Source organism: Agelaius phoeniceus, chromosome 21 (genome assembly GCF_051311805.1).
Source record: "Agelaius phoeniceus isolate bAgePho1 chromosome 21, bAgePho1.hap1, whole genome shotgun sequence".
In the NCBI taxonomy this organism is placed as follows: Eukaryota; Metazoa; Chordata; class Aves; order Passeriformes; family Icteridae; genus Agelaius; species Agelaius phoeniceus.
Window position 1 is genome coordinate 8,619,217 of NC_135285.1, and position 27,519 is coordinate 8,646,735.

General features: G+C 47.6%; 1 protein-coding gene across 2 annotated transcripts in view; it reads left to right on the forward strand.

The window, feature by feature from the left end:
* COL5A1 (collagen type V alpha 1 chain) overlaps nucleotides 1–27,519 on the forward strand; it is a 137,777-nt gene that overhangs the window by 19,097 nt on the left and 91,161 nt on the right. For both annotated transcript variants that reach the window (XM_054646208.2, XM_077189145.1), the window contains exons 2-4: nucleotides 9,414–9,581; nucleotides 15,829–16,042; nucleotides 16,620–16,782. In XM_054646208.2, coding sequence (XP_054502183.2) covers nucleotides 9,414–9,581; nucleotides 15,829–16,042; nucleotides 16,620–16,782 — 545 coding nt within the window. The remainder of the gene's footprint in view (nucleotides 1–9,413; nucleotides 9,582–15,828; nucleotides 16,043–16,619; nucleotides 16,783–27,519) is intronic.

The following is a 27,519-nucleotide window of genomic DNA, read 5'->3' on the forward strand; positions in this document are numbered from 1 at the left end:
TGATGGGAATGTTGAGTTTTATATCTTTTTTAATAGATTCCAAAAAAACTTCCTTTTTTAATGGATTTTAGAAAATTGGAGGGGATTTAGGAACCAGCACCTGAAGCAATGATGGGAATGATGAGTTTTATCAGCTCAGTGATGGGAATGTTGAGTTTTGTCCCTCTTTTAGTAGATTTGAGAAAATTGGAGGGGATTTAGGAGCCAGTACCTGGAGCAGTGATGGGGATTGGAGGCTGTAGCATCAGGAAGGGAAACTCCTCCCTGGAGACTCAGCACAAAGGGATTTAAGTGTTGGAGATTTGCTCAGATTTCTGAATTTCATCACGTTTTGTGTGGGGCTCGAGAGTCCAGGTCTGCTTTGGGTGCCCTGCAGGAAAGGCTCATCCCAAAAGCTGCTGTGTGAAGCAGAGAGGCCTAAAAATGCCAATTCCGGGGGCTTCGGTGAGGCCAAAGGTGCCAATTCCGGGGGCTTCGGTGAGGCCAAAGGTGCCAATTCCGGGGGCTTCGGTGAGGCCAAAGGTGCCAATTCCGGGGGCTTTGGCGAGGCCAAAGGTGCCAATTCCGGGGGCTTCGTTGAAGCCAAAGGTGCCAATTCCGGGGGCTTCGTTGAAGCCAAAGGTGCCAATTCCGGGGGTTTCGCCGAAGCCAAAGGTGCCAATTCCGGGGGCTTTGGCGAAGCCAAAGGCGCCAATTCCGGGGGTTTCGCCCAAGCCAAAGGCGCCAATTCCGGGGGTTTTGCCGAAGCCAAAGGTGCCAATTCCGGGGGTTTTGCCGAAGCCAAAGGTGCCAATTCCGGGGGCTTTGCCCAAGCCAAAGGCGCCAATTCCGGGGGTTTTGTTGAAGCCAAAGATGCCAATTCCGGGGGTTTTGCCGAAGCCAAGGGTGCCAATTCCGGGGGTTTTGTTGAAGCCAAAGATGCCAATTCCAGGGGTTTTGCCGAGGCCAAAGGTGCCAATTCCGAGTGTTTCAGCCTGAACCAGCCACGAGTGGGCATTTCTGACCCTTTTCCCATAATTTTTCCGTTTCCCTGAGCGCCCCCTGCTCCATCCCAGTCCCATTGGGATTTTCCCAGGGGAGCAGCAGGGCTGGGACAAATCTCCAGGCCCAGCAGCACAGACAAGGAGAGCTCAGAGATTTTTATAACTCTCATTGGCCCCTAATTAGATGTTTGATGCCAAAGTAATGATCATAAAAGGCTCTTTATTTCAAACAAACCCATGTGAATAATTCTGTAAATATTTGTCTGGGCCAGCCTTGGGTTGAGTCCTGGGAAAGCTTCTTGGATGAGGATCTTGGATGTTTCTTGCTGGCTTTTATAGGAGCATATTTCAATTTTTTTAGATGCTATCTTTGGGTTTGAGTCCTCCTGTGTGGAGAATGGAAGACCTGAAATGACATCTCAGCTCTTAAATGCAGCAGATATTTCCAATGTCACCTTGTAACCAGTTTAATGGGGAATATCTGAAAGGAGGGAGGGGAAAGAACGTGCAGCTGTGACCCAGATTTCCTAAAATCACCCCTTGCAACCCCGTGGTGGCAGCTGTGCCTTCCAGGCAGATGAAGCCAGGATTGTATAGGAATATTGGTGAGGAGAGATCCATCAGCTCTTGGATTGGTTGTGAGGGATGGGGTTTGGGGTGGCTTTGCAGCCTGGGAGGGGTTGGGATCCCCATGGAGGGGTTTGTATCCCATGGAGAGGTTGGGATCCCTGTTTTGGGGTTTGTATTTCATGGAGGGGGTTGGATCCCTGTTTTGGGGGTTTGTATTCCCATGGAGAAGTTTGGATCCCCGTTTGGGGGTTTGTATCCTATGGAGGGTTTGGATCCCTGTTTTGGGTGTTTGTATTCCCATGGAGAAGTTTGGATTCCATGGAAGGGTTTGGATCCCTGTTTTGGGGGTTCGGATCCCTGTTTTGGGGGTTTTTATCCCCATGGAAAAGTTTGGATCCCTATTTTGGGAGTTTTTATCCCCATGGAGGGTTTGTATCCCATGGAGAAGTTTGGATCCCTGTTTGGAGGGTTTGGATCCCTGTTTTGGGGGTATTTATCCCAGTGGAGAAGTTTGGATCCCTGTTTTGGGGGTTTGGATCCCTATGGAGAAGTTTGGATCCCCATGGAGGGTTTGGATCCCTGTTTTGGGGGGTTGTATCCCCATGGAAAAGTTTGGATCCCTGTTTGGGGGTTTCTATCCCATGGAGAAGTTTGGATCCCTGTTTTGGGGGTTTGGATTCCTGTTTTGGGAGTTTTTATCCCCATGGAGGGTTTGGATCCCCGTTTGGGGGGTTTTTATCCCCATGGAAGGTTTGGATCCCCATGGAGAAGTTTGGATCCCAGTTTTGAGGGTTTTTATCCCCGTGGAGAGGTTTGGATCCCTGTTTTGGGGGTTTTTATCCCCATGGAGGGTTTGTATCCCATGGAGAAGTTTGGATCCCAGTTTGGAGGGTTTGGATCCCCATGGAGAGGTTTGGATCCCTGTTTTGGGGGGTTTTATCCCCGTGGAGGGTTTGGATCCCAGTTTGGAGGGTTTGGATCCCTGTTTTGGGGGTTTGTATCCCCATGGAGAAGTGCGTATCCCAGTTTTGGAGAGGTTTGTTTCCCCTGCCGATGTTTCTATCCCCATGGGGAGGTTCCTCTCCCACGGCAGGTGGGATGGGGAGGGAGGAGCTGGCTCATTAGCTCAGTAATTAGCTGTGATTGTAACGGAGGTGCCTCTGGGGGTTGCCTTTCTCCCCTAATGACCGAGGAGCAGAGATCACAAAGCTCTGTCAGGGCTGGGCGGGCGTTCCCCGGTGCTGCCCTAATCCCTCTGGATGTGCTCATTTAATGGGAGCAAACCCTCTCCCTGAACACCGGGATTTAATGCAAAAAAAAAACCCAAAAAGTGCCATTTCTGAGCGAGCAAATACACCTTGTGCTCGTGTTTTATTTAAAATAAAATTTTAAAAAAGGGGAATGGAATAGGACCTGATGTTGTGCTCGGATGAGCCTCTGCTGCACGTTTGGGATCACCAGGTTCTGTATTACCATAAAATCCTCCACTGGCCTCCAGTAAAATAACATTCCCTGGCGATGTTCACATGGAAACCCATCTAAACACCTAATTGGGAGCGAGACCCGCTGGATGAATGTGGGTTAGAAGTGAGAAAATCACTGAGAACTGGGAATTGAAGCGCTGAATTTCTCCCTGCTCTCCAAGGCATCCCTTGGGGGCTGAGAAGGGATAAAATTCAGTAAATTCTGGGCTTTTTTTCCAAATTCAGTAAATTCTGGGCCTTTTTTCCTCCTGCTCTTCCCCTGAAAGCATCACCTGTGTGCTGCAGTGTGGGTTATGTAAACTCGGGAATTAATGCTCCAGAGGAAACTTTGGGAAACAAGCTTCAGGAACACTTCTCATGAAGTCAAGCAGGTATTAATTCGAAATTTGCCTGCTGGCTGGGTTTTTTTTTTTTTTTGGAGGAGAATCAGATATGAACTAAATGCACAGAGCTGGTTGGTTTAAGCATCTGCAGGAAATAATTGGTTTTACATTTCTCTCCCCGTGTCAGAATAGCGGAGCGTAGAGTAAGGCTGGAAATAATTCAAGGTTGGGATTTATTTTTTTTTTTTAAAAACCATCCAATGAAATATTTAAAAATGAAATTACTTCTGCCTGCTCCCATTAACTTTGCAGACAAGTGAGAAACCTGCAGTGCATGAAAATGGATTTCTGTATTTTTGGGAGCATCCAGGCCGGGTTTACCTGGGGTGGGGCAGTGCCCGGGGGGGATTTGCTGCCTTTGAAGTGGTGATGTGAAGCGCCAGGCTGGGCTCAGCCGGGGTTTAGCGGCCTGGAAGTGATGCTAATTCTGCAGGTGCTTGTGTTAATGTGTTTAATTAAGCTCAGGGCTGGCCCATGCACTCAGCAAAAGGCTGGGCACGGCTCTGGGAAGGCTGCAGAAAGGGGTTTATTCTGGTTATATCCACCAAATTTGTCTGTTTTGGCTGCTTTTTCCAGATTCCTTGGTTTAGAAAATGATGCTCCTTGTCCTTCTTGTCTCCTGTGCCCTCACACCCCAGCTTCCAGCCCATCCTGGTCCCATTTCTCCAGCATCTTCCCCTGAGTGCTGCTGGAAGATGCTGAGAGGGACCAGAATCCTTTGCTGTGGTGTTTTCCTGGGCACAAAATTCCATTTAGAAGTGGTTTTATGATCCTTTCTGATACTCCTGAATTGCTGAGAGATGTGCTTTAGGTTATCCTGTAAGGCTGGATGGAGCATCCTGCTGTGCTTCCACTGGCTCGGGATGGGGGGGAAAAAAAACACGAAATTTTTGCTCACTCTGTTCTCAACGTGCCCTGATGCTCATGGAGGCTGCTGGCTCCCTAAAAAAATTTCCTAAAAAAAAAAATTTCCTAAAAAAAAAATTTCCTTAAAAAAAAAAATTCCTAAAAAAAAAAATTCCTAAAAAATCCATCTAAATTCCATCTAACCCCCCCCCCCAGGCACGGGCTGGGGTTTCCTGGGTGGGGGACACCGCTCTGAGTGTGTGGGATGGCTCCAACCTGGGGCAATAATTCCCATTCCAGTGGCACCCTTGGCCTGCAGGGACACCACCACCCACATGAAACAACCTGGGGGGCTGCAGGGCTTTGATTTGACAGGGAAAAATCTCAGCTGAGCTGTCGATTTTTGGGGTGGATTTGTTCAATTTTGGGAGGTTTCGAGGGAGGCCATGAGGAGGAGGCCATGAGGAGGAGGCCACTCTTAGTCCAGGTCTCCTTTATTCCTTCCCTTTTTCCAGAAGATTCTGCCAGCTTTGGATGCCTCCTTAAAGGGATAGCTGCTCTGCCCCCCATTAACACTGGTTGCAAAGCTTCTTGTTGATTTTAATGTGCTGCAAGCTCGGGCCCTAATTAAGCCTTGCAGGCCCTTAAGTGGTTGATGATCACAAATTGCTTTGAAAATGCTGCTGCTGTCCCAGTGCCAGATTGTCTGGGAACACTGGGACTCTTTAGGGCAAAGAAAAGAGGTTGGGATTTCCTTTTCCACCTTTGAGGGCACCTGTGTGAGAGCTGCAGGAGGTTCTGTGCTTGGGAATGAGCCCATGGCAGGGGAGGGAAGCTGGGAAAGGCCTCACTGGGCTCCCAGGGGAGAATCAATTCCTAATATCCCAAATAAACCTGCCCTGGGTGGGTTCTGAGCCTGCCCCCCTTGTCAAAAGTCTTGGAAAGCCTCAATGTTCCACCTCCAGAGAGGTGCCAAGGTTTCCTTGGGAAGCATGGCAGAATCCTTGGATTCCACCTCTTGGAAATCTCTGCTTTTACATCTTCAGGTGCTCCTTGAGGGCTCAGGCAATCCAGGGGCCTTGCAATGATTTTTTAGCTGATTTTTAACTGATTTTTTAACACATTTTTTAACTGATTTTAATGATTTTGTGTAAAAAAACCAGAGCCTGGGGGTGAGGGAGACAACACTTGCATCCCTTTAGGGCTGGTTTTAAGGAGCTGCTCCTAAACCCATCTGTGGATCTGCTGAGGGAGGGAGTTTGGAGCTTTCACAGCTCCCAAAATTCCACCCTCAGTGGTTCAAAGGGCAAAACTCCTGCCAGGAAGGAAACTGGGGCTGGAGCACTTCCCAAAATGTCACAGTGACCCAGAAATTCCTGCTCCATGTGGAGGGGGGAGCTTGGAGAGCTCTGCCTTGTAGGATAACCTAAAGCACAGCTCTCAGCACTTCAGGGGTATCAAAAAGGATCATAAAACCATTATAAAATGGAATTTTGTGCCCAGGAAAACACCACAGCAAAGGATTCTGGTCCCTCTCAGCATCTTCCAGCAGCACTCAGGGGAAGATGCTGGAGAAATGGGACCAGGATGTGCTGGGAGCTGGGGTGTGAGGGCAGAGGAGACAAGAAGGACAAGGAGCATCATTTTCTAAACCAAGAAATCTTTAAAATCAGCCAAAACGGACAAATTTGGTGGAAATAACCAGAATAACCAGGAACAGGGAAAGGGAAATTTTGTTCCTTGCACCCCCAAACCTGCCCTTTTAGGGACACCCCCAACCCCTCTCCCTGTTCCCTGCAGGGTTTTCATGGCTTTTTCCCAGGATTTGTGCAATGGGGGGGAACAGCTCCTTGGAAAAGGTGAAATCCCCAGGGTGGGTCCTGCTGTGCCCAGGGAAAATCCCAAATCTCTTAAGGCAAGCAGGATTTTGGCTGTCCTTGAACAGGGCTGGGATTTCCAGACAAATCCTTGACATTTTCCTGATTTTTTGGGCATTGTATCTATAAATTTTGCAGATTTTCATGATAATCCATGAAGGAAAACCGTGCTCTTTGCTCATTGTCAGCTGTTAACACCATGGCTTTGTTACAAACCCAAATGATTGATTATTTAAATAAAATGAAAAAAAAGATTTCTGCTCAAAGGAACAGGAGTTATTTGATTTTTTTTTTTAATTTCATGGAGTCTCTGAGCTGCTCCAGTGTCAGTTCTGGGTTTCTTTCTTCTCCTTTTGGGATTAGATGTAGGATCCTTCCAATCTGACTCTGCATAATGATTTCCTTTGTTCCCAGTTGGGACTATTTGGGCTTTTTTTAAAAGAAAAAAAAAAATAAATAAGGGGATGTCATGAGTCATTGGTGAAATATTCTGCAATCTGGAGCAGTGTGAATTGACACAGCTCTGTGGTAGCTCTTGGGAGGAGCAGATCAGTTCTGACCCTTTCCATAGCTGCCTTTTTTTTTTTTAATTCCCTTTTTTTAATTTAAATTAAAAATTAAACAATAATTAAAATTATTTTTTAAAAATTTAATTTAATTTATTTTTAAATTTTAATTTTTTTTTTTAATTTTTAACCTCTTCCTAAGGAAAGACCTTTAATATCCTCAATCCTGCAGCTCACATTCTTCTCTTCTCCTCCTTAAAATGCCTTTTCTCTTTGCCCAAATAAATAATTGTGTTTTATTGGGCTGCTGGGACGCTGAAGAATTTAAGAGCCTCTGTTAAGCCCATCCAAAGGATGCTGGAGCAGCAGCAGCTGGGGCCTGATATTCTTATTTTAGGCCCTGTTTTATTTTAGCCTCTGCCACCCTGTTTTAGTCAGTTATCCCAGGGCTGCAGCCAGGTCAGCTGTGGTGAAAAGTGTTTAGATAAGGAGTCAAAATTGTTGAAATCCCAGGAGGCTGAAAAGGAGACTCCCAGCTCCATAAAAAAAAGCCATCACTGAGGGGAAGCAACTTCCAGTCCTCAAAACCAAAGAATAAAATAAAATAATAAAAGCAAATAAGCTTGCTTTTATTTCTTCTGGATCTGCCAGAGGAACTCTAGGAATAATAGAATATCCCTAAATTAGGATGGAATATATAAATACCTCTTGGTTTTGATTCCAAATCTAAGCCCAGATGCTCAAGGCGACCTCTGGGGAGTGAGAAACCCAGGGAAGGGGCTGTGCCCTGCCTGGGCTGGGCTCTGCAAAGGCAATAATTGGGTGTTTATTTAGGGCTAAAAATACCTTGGAAAAGCACTTTAGGGCTGCTAAAGCTGGAAGGGGAAGGGTTCATTTGGGGCAGCAGTCCCTGTGCCCTGGGGAATCTCTGCTCCTTCCTGGAGGGACCCTGGCCTCGGGTGGGTTTTGCAGGTTGGGGTTGAAGCTTTGGGGTCACCAAGGGCTCCTCCTGTCCCTCCTCATGCTCTGACCCCTCATGGCTTGGGGTGTAAAACACCTTTTTCCATTAAAATGTGGAACAGTTTGTGTGACACTTTTTTTTTCCCATTAAAAATATGGAACAGCTTCTGTGTGAGGGTGGCAAGGCCCTGGCTCAGGTTGTCCAGGGAAATTCTGGATTCCCCATCTCTGGAAGTGTCCAAGGCCAGGCTGGCCAGGGCTTGGAGCACCCTGGGACAGTGGGAGGTTTTCCTGAAATTCTTTTCACTACTCCTGAAATGCTCCCTCTTGGCTTTATTTGCTGGGAGATAAATGACAATTCTCTGTTTTGTTCATATCCAACAAAAACCATTCCAGCAAATCTGCGTCCCTGGGCTGCAAATCCCCAGCCTGGTAAACGGTGAGGAAGTTGCAGAGGGCACCTGGAATGAGCTGGGAATGGTTTTTCATTCTTCATTTTACGGCACAAAAACCACAGCGCGACTGAGAGCTGCATCACAAAGCCCTGAAGGGTTTTGGGATGTCCTTTGCCTGCTCCAAATGTGAATATGGAAGAAAATCCTCCCCTTGCAGGCTGCCCACTCCTCCTGCAGAGCCCCAGATGCCTCGGCCAGGGCATTGAAACAACAACAGGGCAGCTGTGCACAGCACATTTGTGTCTCCAGGTGGATTTTTGCCACTTTTTGAAGGGTGGTGGAAGGCAAAGAGTTGAAGGAAGATTGCAGGAATGCCCCTGAATTCTGTCAGGTTTGGGTTGGGAGGGACCTTCAGGCTCATCTCATTGGAGCCTCCCCTAGACCAGGCTTGGCAGAGCTCAGCTTTAGAATTCCCTGGAGCCCAGACCACGCTCTGTTTATAAAACCTGGTTTTTCCTCTTGTCCAGGGCTGCCCAGTTCCCTGCACTGGGAGAACTGGGAATGTCCCCAGCATGGTGAGCGAGCCTCAGGAGCTCCTCAGCCCAGTGACAAACCCTGGGGCTCTCCTCAGGGATGGGGATTTAATTAAAAAACCTTGAAAAATGAGATTTGTTTTGAGGTCTGCTGCCTGCAATTTGTAATTTTGCAGGCACAGGGAGCACAGATACGCACAAGGAACACATCAGTGACTTATGGCAGAGCTTTGGGGGTGTTCAGGGTGGTAAAAATGATTCTTGCAGGCCTAAATATGGCTTGGATTAATGACTTCTGGCTGAGGCTGGGATTTGCAGTGTGCTCTGCAGGAGCTCCAGCTCCCATCTTGCACTGAGCAATGTTTCCATGGGGTTCTTGGGGTTTCCTGTAGGGTTTTTTGTTGTTGGTTTGGTTTGTTTGGGTTGTTCAGTTTGGTTTGATGTTGTTTAGTTGGGTTGGTTTGTTTTTTTTTTTTTTGAGGGGAGAATAATATTCAATTATTTTCCTTATTTTCCCTTGGCCGGGGAAGATGGATTTAGGAGGGGAAACTAAAAATGATGATGGGGAAATGAAACTTCGGATAATTATTGAGGGGAGAAAGCATTTCCCTGGCCTGCAGTGTTGTGCTGAGCTCTGTGACTGACAGGTGTAATGGACTGAAATAAAATCCTCGTTTGTTATTGCACATATCCTGAAGGATCAGCAGGGTTTAAGGCAACTTTTCCTCTAAAAATTTGCCTTGAAGAACAGTAGGGGAAAGGAGAGTAGGAAGCACATTTCAGCTGAGTTCAAGGTTGTGACAATTGCCTGCTTTGAAGCCCAGCAGTGCCATGCCTGTTGTCTCCTAATTCTTCTTTCTCCTTTTCTCTTTGCAGCTGAACCTGCAGACCTCTTGAAGGTGTTAGATTTTCATAATTTACCTGATGGTATCACAAAAACCACGGGGTTTTGCACAAGCAGAAGATCTTCAAAAGAAGCAGATGTTGCTTACAGAGTAACAAAAGATGCTCAGCTCAGTGCCCCAACAAAGCAGCTGTATCCTGGTGAGTCCAGCTTTTCATTTGTCCCATGGAAATGCCCAATTCCTTCATTTCCCCAGGGTGTTTGCAGCGTTCCTGCTGGTTCAGGGGGGGTGCAGATTTCCAGCCATCAATTAATTTCCTTTTATCCCCGTGTTTGCATGTGGCTGTCACTGATGGAGGACACAGTGCCACCTCTGCTCCCTCAGGCTGGACAATTCCCCCTCTCTCACTCTCACAGGGTGATACCCAGCTGGGGATGGAGCAGAGGAGCCTGGGCTGGGCTTTGTTCTGGGCCCAGCTCAGTGGGGTCTGGCGCTGGGGCTCTGCTCTCTGCCCTAACACAAATAATCACCAGATAAAAATAACTGAGGCTGGCCCACAGGAACACATGTCCTGGGAAAAGTTGTTGGAAGGGATGGGAGGCTCATCAGAGCAAGGCACAAAGCCCTTGAAGGGCACTGACCGTTCTATTGCTGCCTGAGCAGAATTTTTTGGGCCAAGGTATCAGCATTGTGTGTTTGGAAGAAGAAATTATGGACCCAAACCCTTCCCTGCCTGAGAGATGCAGTCAGCACCAGAATTCCTCCTTCCCAAGCCATCCAGGTGTCCCTGATTCACCTGGGGGAATGTGGTGGTGTTCACAGGGGTCCCAGGACAAGGGAAGAGATGAGAACCTTGACTTTATGTTTCAGAAGGCTGATTTATTATTTTATATATAATATAATATATATATATATATATAAAATACATATCTATATTAGATATATATATAAAATACATATATATTATATATATTATATGTAATATATATAAAATACATATATATAATATATATATTATATATATATTATATATATATTATATTATATTAAAACTATACTAAAAGAATAGAAGAAAGGATGTCATCAGAAGGATGAAATCAAGGATTTCCTTGAAAGGAATAGAAAGGAATGATAATAAAATCTTGTGACTGACCAGAGAGTCCGAGACAGTCGGACTGTGATTGGCCATTAATTAGAAACAACCACATGAGCCCAATCCCAGATGCACCTGTTGCATTCCACAGCAGCAGATAACCATTGGTTACATTTTGTTCCTGAGGCCTCTCAGCTTCTCAGGAGGAAAAATCCTGGCAAAGGGATTTTTCATAAAATATGTCTGTGACGGGGAATGCTGGGGTTGGGCATGGCAGGGCTTGGATGAGAAAAGTGCCTTTGCTGAGGCAGGTTGGGCAGGGAAGGAGTTTAGGAAGGAAGGAAGGAATTCAGGAATTTAGGAAGGAAGGAATTCAGGAATTTAGGAAGGAAGGAATTCAGGAATTTAGGAAGGAAGGAAGAAATGAAGGAAGGAAGCTATCTATCTATCTATCTAGCTGCTTTTGCTGGTGTGGGAGGCAGGAGGGGATTTAAGCAGAGCAGGCTCACTCAGCCTCCCTCAGGGCTTGGGAGGGGATGAATGGATTGGCTCAATCAGAGCTAATGGGCTGTGCCACCACCAATGCTCTTATTTAACCAGGCCATCCCTCAGCCCCAGCCTGGCAGAGGCACAAATGAAGACTTTGAGGCTGCTCCCAGCCCTCCCTCCCGTGCTTCCCTCGTTGTTGAGGTTGTTTCCAGCCTTCATCATTATCCTGCTGTGGCAATAATTGTATTAAATCCCTGGTGAGCAGGAGCACAGTCTGGGTCTCACCTAAAAACTGAGCCTGATGTGGGGACAGATGAGAACGGGCTGGACATCATGGCATGGACAACCCTTAGCAAAGGAGTTGCTCAGTCTGGCCTAAAGCTGGGCTTAAATGTCTGCAGAAGGGCAAACCAGACCCTAAATTTGTCTTTATTCTGTCCAGGGCAGGGAAGTTGTTTCTGATCACAGACAGAGTCACTGTGTGCCCAGCTGGACAGGCTGTGCCTTCTGTCCCCTCATGTCATGCTTGAAATTACTTCAATTTTAGGCCTGGTGTCTACAAGCTCCAAGGTGTTCAAAAGAAATGTTCCAGCTTGGAATATCCAGCTGGAGTGGATTTGAGAGCTTGCCAGCACTTTCTGTAGCCACTGTGGAGTCTTGTCTGGTCACTTTTATGTAACAGAAACCAGCAAATGGTGCTGAACTGGAGGGGTAAAAACAAGGCTGGAACATTCTGGATGATTGTTTAACAAGGAATTGGATCACAGCAGGTCTGACAGAGGGGACACAAGCACAGAGAGATGAGTCAAGAAAACTGAATCCTCATCCCTGGAGAGAACTGAGTCCTGGTCCCTGGAGAGAATTCAATCCTGGTCTCAGGAAAGAGCTCAGTGTCGAAGATTTTCTTGATTGTCTCCTTTATGCCTTACTGCTTTTACATCCTCACCCTCACTGAGTTCTTGGCTTGCATCTTCCTTGGGTGGGCAGATCAGGATGGAGTTATGGAGACACTTTTCCATCATTTCATCTCCTGGACACCCATGGGGTGCTTGAAGCAGCTCAGTCCCACTTTGAAAACTTCCAGAGTCCTTGAGGCTCCTCTGCTGCTTGCTCAGGAAACAGGGAAGAGCCAAGTGAAGAACTCCCAGTGTTTTCCAGCAGATCCTTGGATGTTTCATCATCTCTTTAAGGAGATGTGACTTCAGCTCCCACCCCCAGATGAGAGAGGGGATAAAGATAACGGGGAAATTGCAGGGCAGTGCCCCAGGGGAATGCGGTTTTAGGGCTTTTGTGTCACCAGGAGGGTGGGTTGGAGCAGAGTTTGCCCTCTCTGCTCCACAGCACCCTTGGCAAACGTGCTCTGCACAGAACATTTTCTGCTAATTAGAAGCTGGTGCTTTTCTAAGTTGTAATTTCATGGGCTTTGCATTCTGCTGCCACAGCCAGCAAAGCAAGATGTATGTGTGTGTGTATATATATATATATATATATATATATATATACGTACACACAAAACTTGTTTTTTCATGCTCAAAAGAGTGAAAAAAAAATCTGCTGAGATGCTTTTTGTCCTGGCTCCCTGAAGAAGTCCTGCTTCCCAACAAAATCTGTGCTTTTCCAGAAAGAAAAGCAAGAGAAAAAGCAAGAAAGGCAAGGGTTCCAGTGGCAGCCAGCAAAATGTCATTTGTGTGCTTCCATCAAATTTGCAGTTGTCATTTGCCTTCTCAGAATTCTCTGTTAGAGCCCAAACAGTCACCCCTGAGAAAAACAAGTCATTGCTCAGCTGAGAGTCTCCTCAGCTGAAGGAAAAGGCCAGAAATTGGTGACACCATTGGAAAACAGCTTTGCTTTGAAGAGGAAAAGTGTAAAGGCTCAGGAAATGCCACTTTTCCCTTTGTGTTTGTGTCAGGAATGGGATCAGCTCACTGCTTTTCTGATTTCTGCTGTTCTGCAGCTCCAGACCAGGAGCAGGACTCTGGTTTAGGCTGTGTTTGAGCACACCTGGATTAGGATGAAGGTCTCAGGAGCAGATTCTGGTTTAGGCTCTGATTAGGTTCCCCTGAATTAGGAAGGTCTCAGGAGCAGACTCTGGTTTAGGCCGTGTTTGGAGACACCTGGATTAGGAAGGTCTCAGGAGCAGGACTCTGGTTTAGGCTGTGTTTGGAGACACCTGGATTAGGAAGGTCTCAGGAGCAGGACTCTGGTTTAGGCTGTGTTTAGGTACACCTGGATTAGGAAGGTCTCAGGAGCAGACTCTGGTTTAGGCTGTGTTTAGGTACACCTGGATTAGGAAGGTCTCAGGAGCAGGACTCTGGTTTAGGCTGTGTTTGGGTACACCTGGATTAGGAAGGTCTCAGGAGCAGACTCTGGTTTAGGCTGTGTTTGGGCACACCTGGATTAGGATGAAGGTCCAGACTTGCCCTGTTTTGAAGACCACGAGGTTCTCCAGGACCTTTAATCACCGTGCCCAAGCCAGAAGCTGCTCAGCCTGACCCTGGCTCATCCATTGGAGCATCCCATGGATTCAGCCATGCCCACCCTGGAGCTCCTGCAGCTTCAGCAGGACTGGGGGCTCCCCCTCGTGCTGTGGGAGGTCCCACAGGGTGGTTTTGGGAGGCTCTGGCCACGGGGTGGGAGGAGGGTGCCAGCCAGCCCCAGCGGTGGATGCGCAGCATCTCCCAGCGTGAGCTCGTTTGAGGAGTGAATCCAAGAGGAGGACTCCATCCCAAAGCCTTTGTTGGAGGGGTGTCTCCATTGTTTTGGAGGGATTTGGGTCAATTTCTCGCTGCCTGGTGTATTTATGGCCGTGTATTTATCAGTATTGGTGTGTGTGGGGATGTGTTTTCATCCCTCGTTCAGCAGCCCGGGTCATTTCTGCCTCTGACAGTGCAGGCATTGTTATTTTGCCAGGACAGCAGAGCAGTAACAGAGTAATGTCAGCTATAATTCATCCATTATGATTATTTGGGTTGAGAAACTCGCATCACCATGGAGACATTTTGATAATAATGGAAAAAAAAATTAAAAGCAGCTTTTTAATGAGTTGGCAGCTTGTCCAAGTTGAAAGGTACTGTATTGTGGGTTCATAATGAAATTTTGGACATGAACTATTTTACATAAAAGGCCCAAATCTGTAGGCTGTAATTGGAGCCAGGAAGGCGTATGGTCCTGACTCAGTCCTCCAGGAGGGTTTGTGCACAGGGGAGGGAGATGAAGCTCAGGGAGGCACCAAAACCAGAGCTGCTCTGGCCAAATATCTGGGGCTGAGTCCTGGGCATAAATCAGAACCTAATGGCATTTAATTCCTGACTGGGAGGTCTCTCTGCTGCTTTCTGCTGCTTCCCAAATGTTATTTACACAAGGTGAGGGGGATTAACTTGGTACAAAGTGTTTCTCCATAGGTACCCTGAGTTATGCCCCTGAAATTCTCCCTTTGCTCTGCAGCAGTTCTGGTTTTTATGCAGCTCCTGCCTCATCCCCTTCCCTGCTGTGGGCAGATAAAGACATTAAAAACTTTGTTCCTAAATACTTAAATAAATACATAAACACTTTGTTCCTTAAAATTGAAGCACCTCCCAGTCAGGAGAGGAAGGGGATGATCTCAGGGTTCTGTGTTTGAGCTCCAGCTTTGCTGTGGTGCCAAGAACTCCCCACTGCCACGTTCCTCATCCCCTCCCTGGGCAAAACCCCCCTAGAAAAAACCTAAACTAGTGAAGGAAATCTATTTGAAGCTTCTGGGCACTGAGCTTGGTGGTTTTTGTGGTTTATTTGGCTGCACATCTGCAGTTTAAACAGGATCCCTGTGTTCCCTGGGTGCCAGCAGTGCCACACGTGTCACAAACCCCACAGTTTGTGGGGCTGCCCCTCTCTGCTCTGCCCTGCTGGGGTACAAAGCAATCCTTGGTTTGCTCCAAGGGGAGATTCCCTGCAAGCCCCACGTTCTGAAATGCAGCATCAGGGGGTTTCTGTGCATAATTTGATCAAGAAATCTTCTTTATGAATGCTCCTGGTGGTTTTCAAGCTGCCCTGTTTGGGATGTGCATCCAGGATTTTCAGTTTGGGCTCTTTTTTTATTTTTTCCAGTCTGAACAGCAGAGAAATCCAAAGAGAGGGGAGGAATTTGGGTTTCTGCAAGAGGGTGATGCTCAGATTGAATCTTTAAATGTGTTTGCCTGGCCTTGCAGATTGACCCTGTACCGACAGAGTTTAATGGCTTTAATGGCTCCTCCAAACCTTGCAGAAATAAAGACAGAAATCACCTGTGAGCAGACACAGCTCTTTCCTGAGAGGAGGAAAGGTCAGGAAATGAGGTGCTGTTTAATAAGCAGGCAAACCAGCATTTTCCATTGATTGCCAGATTTATTTCCTTTTTCAGATTTTTTTTGTGTGTGTGTCTGCAGCAACCCTGAAAGGCAAAACCACGAAATCTTCTGTTCTCATCTGGAATGAACAAATCCTGATGCAATTCTCTGCTCCCTTAAAGAAAAACCCTTCAAGATTGTGTTGAGGCTTGATTTCCTCTGTCCCTTTGACAACTTAAATTCGTTTGGAGCACCCCATGAAAGATTTTGCCTTGTGTCCTAAAGAGCTTTAGGGGAGCTTCTTTTGGAAGGGTTGGGTGCAAAAAACACAATTTTAAGCCAATGACTTTTGTAGAACTTTTGTTTCCCCCAGCACAGGGGTTTCACCCCCGAGTATCTGGGGAAAATCCACATCTTCAGCTGGCCCTACATAAACATTTAGGGCTGCTGATGTGCCCACATCTGGAGACAAACCAGCCATGGCTTCTCAGACAAAACAGCACTGTTGATGTAGGGATTATTTCCGAGGAAACCTCACTAACCTCTTTGCTTTTCCACTCCAGCTTCCCCCTTCCCAGAGGACTTCTCCATTCTAACCACTGTAAAAGCGAAGAAAGGAGGTCAGTCCTTCTTGATCTCAATTTACAATGAGCAAGGGATCCAGCAAATTGGTGTGGAGTTGGGTAGATCTCCTGTATTCCTGTATGAAGACCATACAGGAAAGCCAGGCCCAGAAGACTATCCTCTCTTTAGAGGCATTAACCTAGCAGATGGCAAGTAAGTGACATTTTGTGCACCAAGGAAAAAACAGTTCATTGTTTGTATCCGTGCCAGCATGTTGAACATTGTGTAAAATGGGAATCGTGCCTGTAGAAATGTATTTGCACACCCCTGGCAGCTGACAGGTGCCCCACTCTGTCATTTTGGCCTTTGGTGGATTAATTTGACATCTGTAAGAATTGTAAATGAGCAGTCAGTGCTGCTGTCTGCCACTTGTGGGGATAGGAACATTTGATTTTCCTGCGAAGGGCCTTAAAAAGAAAAAAAATCAGTTTGTCTTGCAAAATCCACGCTGAGGCTTGTGCAGGGCTTGAAAAGAGGGTGGAAAAGGGAGACAACAGTGTGGCTTTATCCCTGCTTCTTGCTGAAGCCAGAGCTGGCCCTCTCCTGCCCGATTTGGAGGGATGAAAGCTGTCAACCAGCATTTCTCCTGCCAGCCAACCCTTTAGGCTCTGCCCAGGCAGGATTTCCACGAGAGCATCAATTCCTGAAAGTTCATGTTTTGTTCAATCGTTGCCTTGTCCTGCAAAGCCCAGGGCTGTGCCTGACACATCTGTGGGCTGTGTCCTCACAGGTGGCACCGGGTGGCTCTGAGCGTGCAGAAGAAAAATGTGACCTTGGTTCTGGACTGTAAGAAGAAAATCACCAAGTTTCTGGACCGGAGCGAGCACCCCATCATCGACGTCAACGGCATCATCGTCTTTGGCACCAGGATCTTGGATGAGGAGGTCTTTGAGGTGAGCCATGGCAAGGAGCAGCTCTGCAGCTGTTCCACAGGGATGAGGAGACACTTCCAGCTCATTTTTGAAATTTTTGTTGTTTTTTTGGGGTTTTTTTTCCCCACAGTAGAACGCTGTTGTTTGTGATTTTAAGGTTTTATTTTGTGTTTTTGTCGTACTGATGAAAATTGAGGGCCAGGTGGCCTTGGTGGAATGAGCTCCTCTGGTTGTCTGGTTTCAAGCCCTTCCTGGGGTTCTGGACCACCTCTACACTGGGTTTTTGGAACTCTTGGCACATTTAAACTGGGAAGGGCTCACAAGGTTCATCCCCATGCTGGGATTTAGAGCTGCAGGGGCAGTGAATGAAGGCTGAGGGATGCAGCTCCCTCCCAAGCCCCAGCTCACCCTGGGGCTGTTGGAATTTGCTCTTTTTCCACTCATTGGCCATGGATTCTTGGTTCTTTTGCTCCGTGACACGAGGGGACTCTCCTTGACAGCTTGGTTGGCTTGGTTGTCACCTCCCACACTCTGCTTCCGAAGGCAAAGCAAATTCCTGAGGGGTGGGATGTTCCTGTGTGATGGAAGCAGAGAGGCAGAGCATTATTTATAGACAAGGTACAGATGGGAGAAGCTTTTTCCCATGGTTCAGCAGCATTTTAATGTCTACATTTCCCTGGCAAAATCAACTTCTGTGCTCTGCTGCACTTGTGAGGCTTTCCTGGGGATGAGAATCCCATTCCTGATCTTCCTTGTGAGCTGGAATTGCTTCCTAAAACCAGCACCAAGTGCAAGGGGGTGTAATCAAGCCTTGTTGATCTCTAGCTCTTTGTTTTTGTGGAATTTATTTAGAGGAAGAGCTGGATCTCCTGGGCCTCCCCAGCCCAGCAAAGGGATGGGAATATCTCCTATCCCTGGCTAATCAGAGCCATAGCAAAGCCAGTTCTTGCCTGCATTTTGCTGTCACTCAGAGGGAAAGTTCCAGTCTGTTTAATATTACCAACATCTGGGAGCTGCTCTGCTGTAAACAGAGCAGGAATGCCTGGGCTGGATAGATCTGCCAAAATCCCAGTTACAGAGTGAGGCCTGGATCTTGAAATTGTATTAAATTAAGAGACGTTCCCTGGGAAGTTGAACAATTAGAATGGAAAGTAAAAGCTGGGTTTAATGGGCACTGGAGTGTCTTTCACAAGTGTTGGATATTCTGCCAAATATTTCAGCTCTGGATGCTGGGTTTTGCCTTGTTATATAAAAGTGGAGAGCTCTTCTCCAGCTCAGGTCTAGTAGAGCCCCTGGAAGGACTTTGGTGTCACATCCAGGCTGGATGAAAAACCTGCACTTTCATTTTGTGAAATGACAGGATTCCCAGAACTGCCCCTGAAATCTGGGGGGTTCCCAGGTGCTTTTTAGGGCTCACCTGGTTCTTCTGCCAGGGAGGAAACTGAACCCAGGTGTTCATGGGTGCTCCCTGCTCCTCTTTTAGCCCTTTCTGTGGCCATGTTCCCTTGCTGAAAAGAATTTAAACCCCAAGGGGCTGTGGGACTGGTGCCTCAGCTTTAGCTTTTATATTTTCACATTCTGTACTGCCTTAGTGTGTGGGTCTGAGCTTCATATTCTGGGATGCTGAGCTCTGTGCACAGAGCAGGGAGACAAAACAATTCCTGCTCCAGCTGGGCACCAAGGACAAATGATCCAAATCTCAGCCCCAAGAGCACAAACCCCGTGGGCTGGAGAGAGAAAAACAAGGATGGGACTGCAGGGGCTAAAGCTGGAATGGGACAATGAACTGCAAGGTGCAAATGGAGCAGAACTGATCCAAGGGAGAGACCCCGTGCCCACTCATGCATCTTGGGACCATTTTGGTTCATCTTGGGACCATTTTGGTTCATCTTGGCTGGGCTCTTGTGCTGCCCAAGGTGCATCCATGGAGGCCTCCTAATAAATCCCTGCTTTATTCTTTAGCTCTGTCCAGTTTCTGTTCTAAGCCACCCTTCTCAAGGCATCAGGACCTCCTCAGGTTTGGGGTACCAAGGAGCCTCTCGCCTGTTCTGGCTGTGAGCTGCAGCTACAGGATCCTGCTGGCATTAATGAGAACTGGGTCATTGGAAAATACTTATTTTTCTTTGTCTTGCATGTACTGAACTTACACAAGATGGATATATACCCTTTCTAGTTCTGATATTTATCCTTTCTGGGTTTTTTTGGTCCCCTCCTCACGCACCACTGAAGCCACCAGCAGCTTTAACTGGGGTGGAAGAAGCTTTTCTGAAGGCAGTGGACTAGAACCTAATTTCCTTCATATCTCAGCAACTCCATTTCCTTTGGCCCCTCCTTCCTCCTTTCTGCAAGGCTAAGCAGAAACTGTGCAGGCTCAGAACAAAGGGTTCAATTTCTGTGTTCCTGGAAAGCTGAGGGTTTCTGGAGCATGCAGGAGATGAAGCTGCTGCTGTCCCACCCCATCTGCAAACCCCAGCTCAGGAGGTTCTCATAGGGTGATGTTATGACGCTTGTATATTTGTATTTGTATTTTTTTTTGTATTGTTTTCTCCCAAATTCGCCCTAAACCAGGACAGAGGTTTTCTGCTCTGCTGTGTTTGTCACTTTTGCTAGAAATTAAAATAACCCAGTGAGGTGGGAGTGGGATTGGAGACAGGGCTGGGGTTGGCTCTGTCTCACACAGGAGCTGTAAAGCAGTGGGAACTCATATCCTCCCTGTCAGGACTGAAATCAAACCAGCCCCAAATGCTTTTTGTTTTGGAAGCTGTAATTATTGAAATGCTGGGGTTGTGAGGGGAGCAGCTCAGAGCTCGGATGGGAACTTCCTCACGCGTGTTCTGCTGCGAAAATAAAACCCCAAAAAAACACTTGGAAAAAGCCTGGCAGGAAAGGTTAGAGGAGTTTCAAAATATTTCTCCAGCAAAACATTCTTCCAGTGGAAAAATGACTTCCTCTCATTAAAATTCAATTAGCTGGGAGGCTGTGAGGGTCTCTGTGAGGGACTGGGGAGGGCTGAAAAGGGGCCAAGCCCTGGGCCCAGGTTGGACAGGCTGAGTTTTGTGCTGGGTTTGTTGTAAACAGGAGTTTACAAATGGCAGGATGGGCTCTTGCAGGGTTGGGAGGTTTCAAGCTGAGGGGATGAGGCTGCAAAGGGATTTTTTTTTTTTTATTTTGCAGGGGGAGAGGGAAGGACAAAAATCCAGCCCGTGGTGGGGGATAAACTCTGCTGCAGTTCCTGTGGTGCAGCAGCACTGGGGGAAGTGAAGCCATGTGAATGTGTCTCAGTTTTAGAGGGAAAAACTTCCTTTTAATTTGCTTTCCTTTAAATATAAATTAGAAACCAAGTCCTCGTGGTCGAGTGTAGGAATAGAGAGAGGGAGAAGCTTGGGAAAGGCTCTTTTGCAGCAAAAAAAAAAAAAGCATTTTCAGCCTGAAAGGCAACAATAATTCCCAAACCATCCTGGTGATGCCCATTTTGTGCCCATGGTCTGTCACACCTGGATCCCAGCAGGGAATGGGGGAATCCCATAACCCAGAGCTGGGGGGAAAGAGCTGCCCAAAGTCTGGGGCAGGGAAATGTTTCCACCCCTGGGCTGGATTTAACCCCTTTGTGGGGCTGTCTGGAGGCATCTCAGGGAAGAAATTCCATGAGAAATTTGGTTTCTGCAGCAGGGAGGGGCCCAGCCCTGTTTTTCTGCTCTGTGTTACTCCAGTGATGAGCAAAATGAGCTTTGTTCAGACCTTGCTGTTCCGTTTTCCTGCTGCATTTCCCATTTTTTTTTCCCCTGATTTGCCAGCCTGGGGCTGTTGTGTGGTGATAAAAGTCTTGTACAGCCCCTGGCTCCAGAGCTGGAGTTGGCATTGTTAAATTGTGATGTGGACATGGGTAAAAAATTGAGTAGGTTTTGGCAAAACCTGAGGACAGCCTAGGAACAAGTGACTGCTTTTGCTGCCAATTTTTTTTTGGTCCATCTGTGTGAAATTTTGCAGCCTTGTCCCACAAGTTAAGTGGGGTTTTGACCCTCTTGGATTGCAGCAGTGCCTGGAGTGGCCGAACTGACTTTTCCTGTGTGTGGAAAAGCTCAGGGCATGAATATATTGCTTTTTAAGGTCCTTTTTGGCTCCTTCAGAAGACAAGAGGAGTTAATTTTGTGCAGCTGAGTGCCATAACTGTGTCTCAGTGGTGTAGCTGCTGCTGTAAAACCCAAAAAAAGTGGATTCCTCTGATCTCAGCACCTGTGGCCAGGAGGGGCTGACAAAAACTTGTGCCAAAGCTTGTCCTGGGATGGGACACAGCACCCTGGAGGGTGCTGAAAGATGCTGCCTTTGATTTCCTCTGCTCCTTTGTGATTTTTGTTTGTTTTTCTGAAGCCCACGAGTGAAATCAAGCCATCAGAAATGGAGGGAAAGCAATTTGGGATGAGCCAGAGAGGCCGGGCAGGGTGCCAGAGGTGCTCTTAGGGCTGCTGAGAGCTCCAAGGCAGCCCAGGACAAAGCAGGACAGACACATCAATGCTCCCAGCCCAGACATTGGGGCCCTTCAGCTGCTCCTGGGCTTCAAATGCCACCTCTCTTTTCATCTTGGGCCTTGTTTACACTCAAAAAACCAATTATCCCTGGGGTTGATAATCCCAGATTTCATTTCACTCTCATCAGGGTGTTCTCCTTCCCTGCCCAGCTCCTGCATCCCTGGGAAATGCTTTTATTTTCTGAGTTTTGTAGGTTATTTTACTCTGAGCTTGGAAGGTTGGATCAAAAGCTTTTCCTTTAGTGGAAGGGGTAGAAATAAAAGCACATTTTTGTACATGTTGGTGCATTTTATGGTGGTTTTTGGGGATGGGGAAGTTTCAGAGCCTCCTCTTGCAGGCAGATCTGCTGTTAACACATCCAACAGCTCTGTGGACTCCAGGAGGAGATTTACCCTGTCTCCTCCCAGGACTGATGTGCTGGGCTGCAGAGAAATTGGTGCTAATTTAAGTTAGACTTTGTCAGCTCCTCAGGTCTAAATCCACCTCTAATTCACATTTAGACCAAATTTTGCCTCAGCACCTCTGTCTTGGCAGTTCCTGGTGGTAGGAGGGTCCTGTGCAAACATCAACAGCAGTGCCAAGGTGTGGGGAACACTTCTGATAGAGGGGAAGCAAGAAATTCCCTGATTCAGGAGGAATTTCATCATGGGAAGGGTGGTCAGGCATTGGGAATGGGCTGAGCAGGGAGGTTTGGAGTCCCCAGCTCTGGAGGTGTCCAAGAAACACCCAAATGTGGCATTCAGGGTTTGTGACAAGATGGGGGTCAGGTACAGGTTGGACTCAATCTTGGAGCCTTTTCCCTCCTAAATAATCCTGAAATTCTGGGACCTTCAAAGCAGCAGCACCCCAAGAGCTCAGAGCTGGACCCAGCACATCCTGCAAGATCTGGGCTCAGCACAAAGGCTCAGGAAGGAGCAGGGAAAGCCCAGATTAATGAAATTTTCGTTCAACTTCAAACCCCATTTTTGATACTAGTGGTTTTTACTAACCTGGGTTTGGAAAGGGTGGTCAGGCATTGGGAATGGGCTGAGCAGGGAAGTTTGGAGTCCCCAGCTCTGGAGGTGTCCAAGAAACACCCAAATGTGGCACTGAGGGCTTGTGACAAGATGGGGGTCAGGCACAGGTTGGAGTCAGTCTTGGAGCTTTTTCCCACCTAAATCTTGAAATTCTGGGATTTTCAATGCAGCAGCACCCCCAGAGCTCCCCATGAGCTCAGAGCTGGACCCAGCACATCCTGCAAGATCTGAGCTCAGCACAGAGGCTCAGGAAGGAGCAGGGAAAGCCCAGATTAATGAAATTTTCATTCAACTTCAAAACCCATTTTTAAAAATTAGTAATTTTTCCTAACCTGGATTTGTCTGTCAGGATGCACCACGGATCCATGTTCCCATTTCTCTCCCCCTGCCTTGGCAGGCTGCTGAAAGCAGGTAATTTACAGAGCTGGCTGCCTGCTCTGCTGGCCCTGCCAAATCTGATTTCACCTCCTTTGCTGTGCAGTCTTTCAGGGAGTGCAGAGAGGGGATGTTTTACACCACCACCATATACCACAGTGTGAGAGGATGGAAAATAAAACCTCCTGAGCCAGCATTTAGGGATCTTTATTGAAGATGTCTGTAGCTTTCCCCAGTCTCCTAATAATTCTCCATTTGCTTGCTGGTTTTCTCGTCATTCCTTCTGCTTTGCCTTATTTTTTTTTTTAATTTTTTTTTTTTTCCAAAGGATCCTCTTTAAAATGGTGCACTTGAGACATATGGATTAAATCACAGCTCTGGGCTCTTCCAGGAGAGCAGTGCTGCCTAGAAAATGTCTGCAATTATTGAGGATTATGCCTCTGGATGGGTTTGCAATTACCAGGGAGGTTTTTGGGGCAGCAGTCCAAGCGATGCAGTCGATCTGATCAAAAATGTGAAATTTGGCCCTGTTTGGCAGCACCTCAGCCACAGCATCACCTTACACAGGTGCCCAGGGACGTCATCTGGTTTTATCAGGGAGGGAGGGCAGCACTTGGGCCAGAATAAGAATTGCAAACCAGCTTGTAAAAGTGACTCTGTGCTTTCATTTCCACCCCAGAGTGGCGCTGGCTCATCTGACCCCTCAGTGCCAGGTGCCAGCGAGGAAAGTGAGAGCCTGGCTGGAAACATCAGCTGGATTGTTTGCATACACTCTGCTGAAACTCTTGTTTTCCATCTCCATTCGCTGGGTAATTGCAGGTTCAGCCATCTGGCCTGCACTCAAGCTTGGTGACTGGGTCAGCCTTGCCTGTAATGATGGAGCCTCGTTAGTCATGATTACAAAATCCACTTTTTTTTCCTTTTTTTTTTTTTTTTTTTTTGCTTTTTTGGGTTGGTTTTTCCGTGGGTTGTTTGTTTTTTCGGTTTGGTCAGTGGTAAATTCCATTTCATGAACTGTCAAAGCAACTGTGCTGGCATGTGTGGATAATTAGTGCTGTTTGCTGGTATCGAATGCCTGTGGGCCTCTGATAACTTACAAAGCACTTTATTGTTCAAACAGATCCTAAAAGTGCTTTTATTGATGTTTCAAACACTCCTGCAGTCTATCATTTATCTTTTCAGGGTGCCAAGTGAAACATCAGCCTTAGGAAGCTGCGTGGTCTTAGAGCTTGTCCAGATTTAGGGCCTGGTTTTAGGAGGTGCCACCACCACCACCACTGGGGGTGGAAAAGATGAATTTTTAATGTTCCTCCCACCCCAAACCAGGCTGGAATTTGGTGATTTGGGTGGTTTTTGGGCTAGGATGGCACTATTGAGGGTTTTGTTGGCAAAGGGTGGGAAATGGGGCAGTTAGGCCTGGAAATCCAGGATTAATGTCCTCTGGGAATTCCTGGTGGAGGACATGGGACCTCATCCCAGGAACCACTGACACCCTGCTGCTCCTGGGCACTGCAGCTGGGATGTGCCAGTGGAAAATCAACACTTTTTTGGATATTATCCCTCAAACAAGCAGTTTGTGGAGCCTGATGGTTGGGTACCAGGGGCTCCCACAGAGGAGCTGGTTTGGAGGAGCATTTCCCCAAGGGATGCTGAAGGGGAAATTGGGCTCTGCCCCGAGTTTGGGATGCTGCAGGGCTCTCCATCCCTGCTGGCCTGGAGGGGACAGGCAACTTGTGTCCCCTTCCCCTGGCTTGGGGTCCCTCCTGCAGAAAGGAGCAGTAAAACCAGAGGAAAACCGAGCGATCTCCGGGAGGCAAAACTCATCCTTTGGAGCAATTTCCAGCCCTCCAGGGACTCTGTGGGATTTGGGGAGCTGTGGCTGCTTGTTCCTGACATCCCCCTGGCAGATTTTTGTGTTTCAGTGCTGGCAGGCAGCAGCCCCAGGCTCGTTTGGGGTGATGGATGCTCTGAGGTGCGGGGTCATTTCTCTTCCAGCCCTGGCTCCATTTGGAGTTTGTTTCCCCCCCTCTTTGGATGGGAGGAGGAAGGAGGGGGATGAATTTCTTCCATGGAAAGTCTGAGGAGCAGGAGGCTGATTGCTGAGCCCAGACAGGCTGATGTAATGCTGGAAAGCTGCTCCTCTCTCCAGTGACATCATTGCAAGGTTTGCAGGGCTGCTCTGGATCTGCAGGGACCAGGATGGAGTTTCAGGGGCAGGGAAAGAGCCACAAAGGGATTTGGGAAGGAGCAGCAAATGGATGTGTTTGGGAAAGATGATTTTCCTCAGCTTGAGCAGCAGGGAAAAGCCAAATCCTTGTGCTTTGGGGGAGAAGTTTCCAGCTGAAGGTTTTTGGCAGCATCCCTGAGCAAGATGGAAAAGGGATTTTTGGGAGCAGAGCGTGACAGGGAGCCCTGGCCCAAAGCAGGGCATGTTCCCCTTCCCTGCTCACTTGGGAACCTTGTTCTATGTGGGAGGTTATTCACCAATTAGTCCTACTTGCATAAAAGTTAAATTTTTTTGCAGCCTGTAAATAGGAAAAATCCTTTTTTATTTACAAAAGGGTGGTGGGTTTGGATTGTTGCAGTGAATTTGTGGGAAGGCTCAGCTGAGCCAAACCCCAGGAGCTGGAGGAAGAGGATGATGAGGCTGATCAGGCTTTGTGTCCTTGTCCAACTGGTGGTGCTCAAGCTGCTGCTTCTCTGTAATTTCAATCTCTTTTGCTATTTTCCTGCCTTTTTTCCCCTTTTCTGAGAGCAGGACAGAGTAAAAACCCTTCCCAACCCAAAAACCTCTGGGCTGACTCCGTGTTCACCCCCTTCCCTCACCACTGAGGCCTGAACAAATGAAACACATGTTCCTCACACATGGTGAGGTCTTTCTAGTCCCTTCTTTTTTCCTTTTTGGAGGCAGTCTGGGCTGCCTGCCAAAACCCAGAGGAAAATCCAAGCCCACTGCAGCCATCCCCAGCGTGCAGGTGTAGTCCTCCCCCTGACAGGGCTGAAATGGAAATATTCCCAATAAACACATCCCCCAGGGATGGGAGCTGGAAGAGGGGATTCCTAATGATTTCTCCAGAAGATTGGATGGGGATTGGGGTGTCTGGGAGTTTTCTATCCCCTGCAAGAACATGGAAAATAAATCCCTGACCGTGGGCTCGTTGTTCTGCACACGCAGCCAGCGCTGGCTGGGGTTCAGGAGGTCAGACCTGCTCGAACAAACAGGGAAAAATGTGGGGGAAATCAGTGCTGAAAGTGACTTTTGGGTGCTGTTCCCTGCTCTGGAATGGCTGCAAACACTGCAAGGCTCTGCTGAGGCTTTGATGCCTGGCAGGAGCAAATTTATCTGCAGGTTTGGTTTGTCCTTCTGCCAGTTTGCTGCTCAGAGAGGGGAAATCTGGGCTGGGGATGCTCAGAACAGTGAGATCCAAGGGTGAATCTGAGCTGGGGATATTCAGAACTGAAATCTGGGCTGGGGATGCTCAGAAGGGTGAGATTCAAGGGTGAATCTGAGCTGGGGATGCTCAGAATGGTAAAATCCAAGGGTGAAATTTGGGATGGGGATATTCAGAACTGAAATCTGGGCTGGGGATGCTCAGAAGGGTGAGATTCAAGGGTGAATCTGAGCTGGGGATGCTCAGAAAGGTGAAATCCAAGCTCTGGGGATGTTCAAAACTGTGAAATCCAGGCTGGGATGCTCAGAAGGGTGAGATCTGGGCTGGGGATGTTCAGAACTGTGAAATCCAAGCCCTGGGGATGCTCAGCCTCCACTGCATCCAGTCCTGTTCCTTCATGGGTTTGCTTTGGAGAATCTCCTTTCTGGGATGAATTTCACACCTGATTTTCAGGCCCCAGGGTGCACAAACCCAGCTCCCTTCCTTGGGATATGAAGAGTTGGGATGCTGTTCATGGAACTATGCAGGTTTTATGCTTAAAAAAAAAAATCACAGAAAGATCAGCTTTCTCCAAAGATCATCCAAATCCAACTCCAAGGCAAGATTTCATTTTTATTTTTTTTTTTAATGCTGAATTTAAGGTGGTAAATGCTGCACGGAATAAATGAAACCCAAACCATTTTTTGTAGCCAAAAAAAGAAAAAAAAAAAACCAATTGAAAAAAATGCTTTGGGGTGTGAACATTAACAAAGGGCACATTTGAGTTTCCTGGAAAACGAGGGAGGAAGGTGTGTGGATGAGAGGTGTCACACCTATGTTTGCACACCAGCTCAGCTTTCCATTCCCAGCTCTTGCCCCAGCAGCCAAATTTCCAGCAGTGGTGGGAATTAGCAGCAGGAACCTGCACAAAGCCTCCTCCTCGGGTGGTCCCAGCAGGTCCCTGCTCCATGCTTGGGTGATTGCTGCCAGCCAGATGCAGGAAAATCCTTTTCCAACCAAAATTTGGTGTTGAGTTGCATTTTCTGAGTGTGTCAGCAGATCTCCCCAAGCTGAGGGCTGTAATCCCATTTCTATCCCCAGATCACTTTGGCAGCCAGGTCTGTTTCCCCCTCCCTTCTTGCCTTTAATCCATAAAACCTGTGTTCACCTCCTGGGGCAGAAAACGTTCCAAGTGCTGATTAAAAGGCTCTGTGCACACAAAACCCCCTTGGTCCTGAGCCACCTTGGTGTGGAGGAAAGCTCAGGGTGGCTCTTGGGGGTGGAAATCCTGTCTGTGGGGCTGAGGAAACAGCAGCTCCACTTCCACTTTAATTTGGCTCTGAGGAAGGAAAAAAAATGGAGTAAAAGCAAGTTTGGGGTACCTCAGGAGGCTGCTGTGGGGTGGGACTGGATGCCCTGATGTGCTCTGGGATCCAAAAAGCCTCTGGTGTGGTGGTTTGGGCCGGGGTC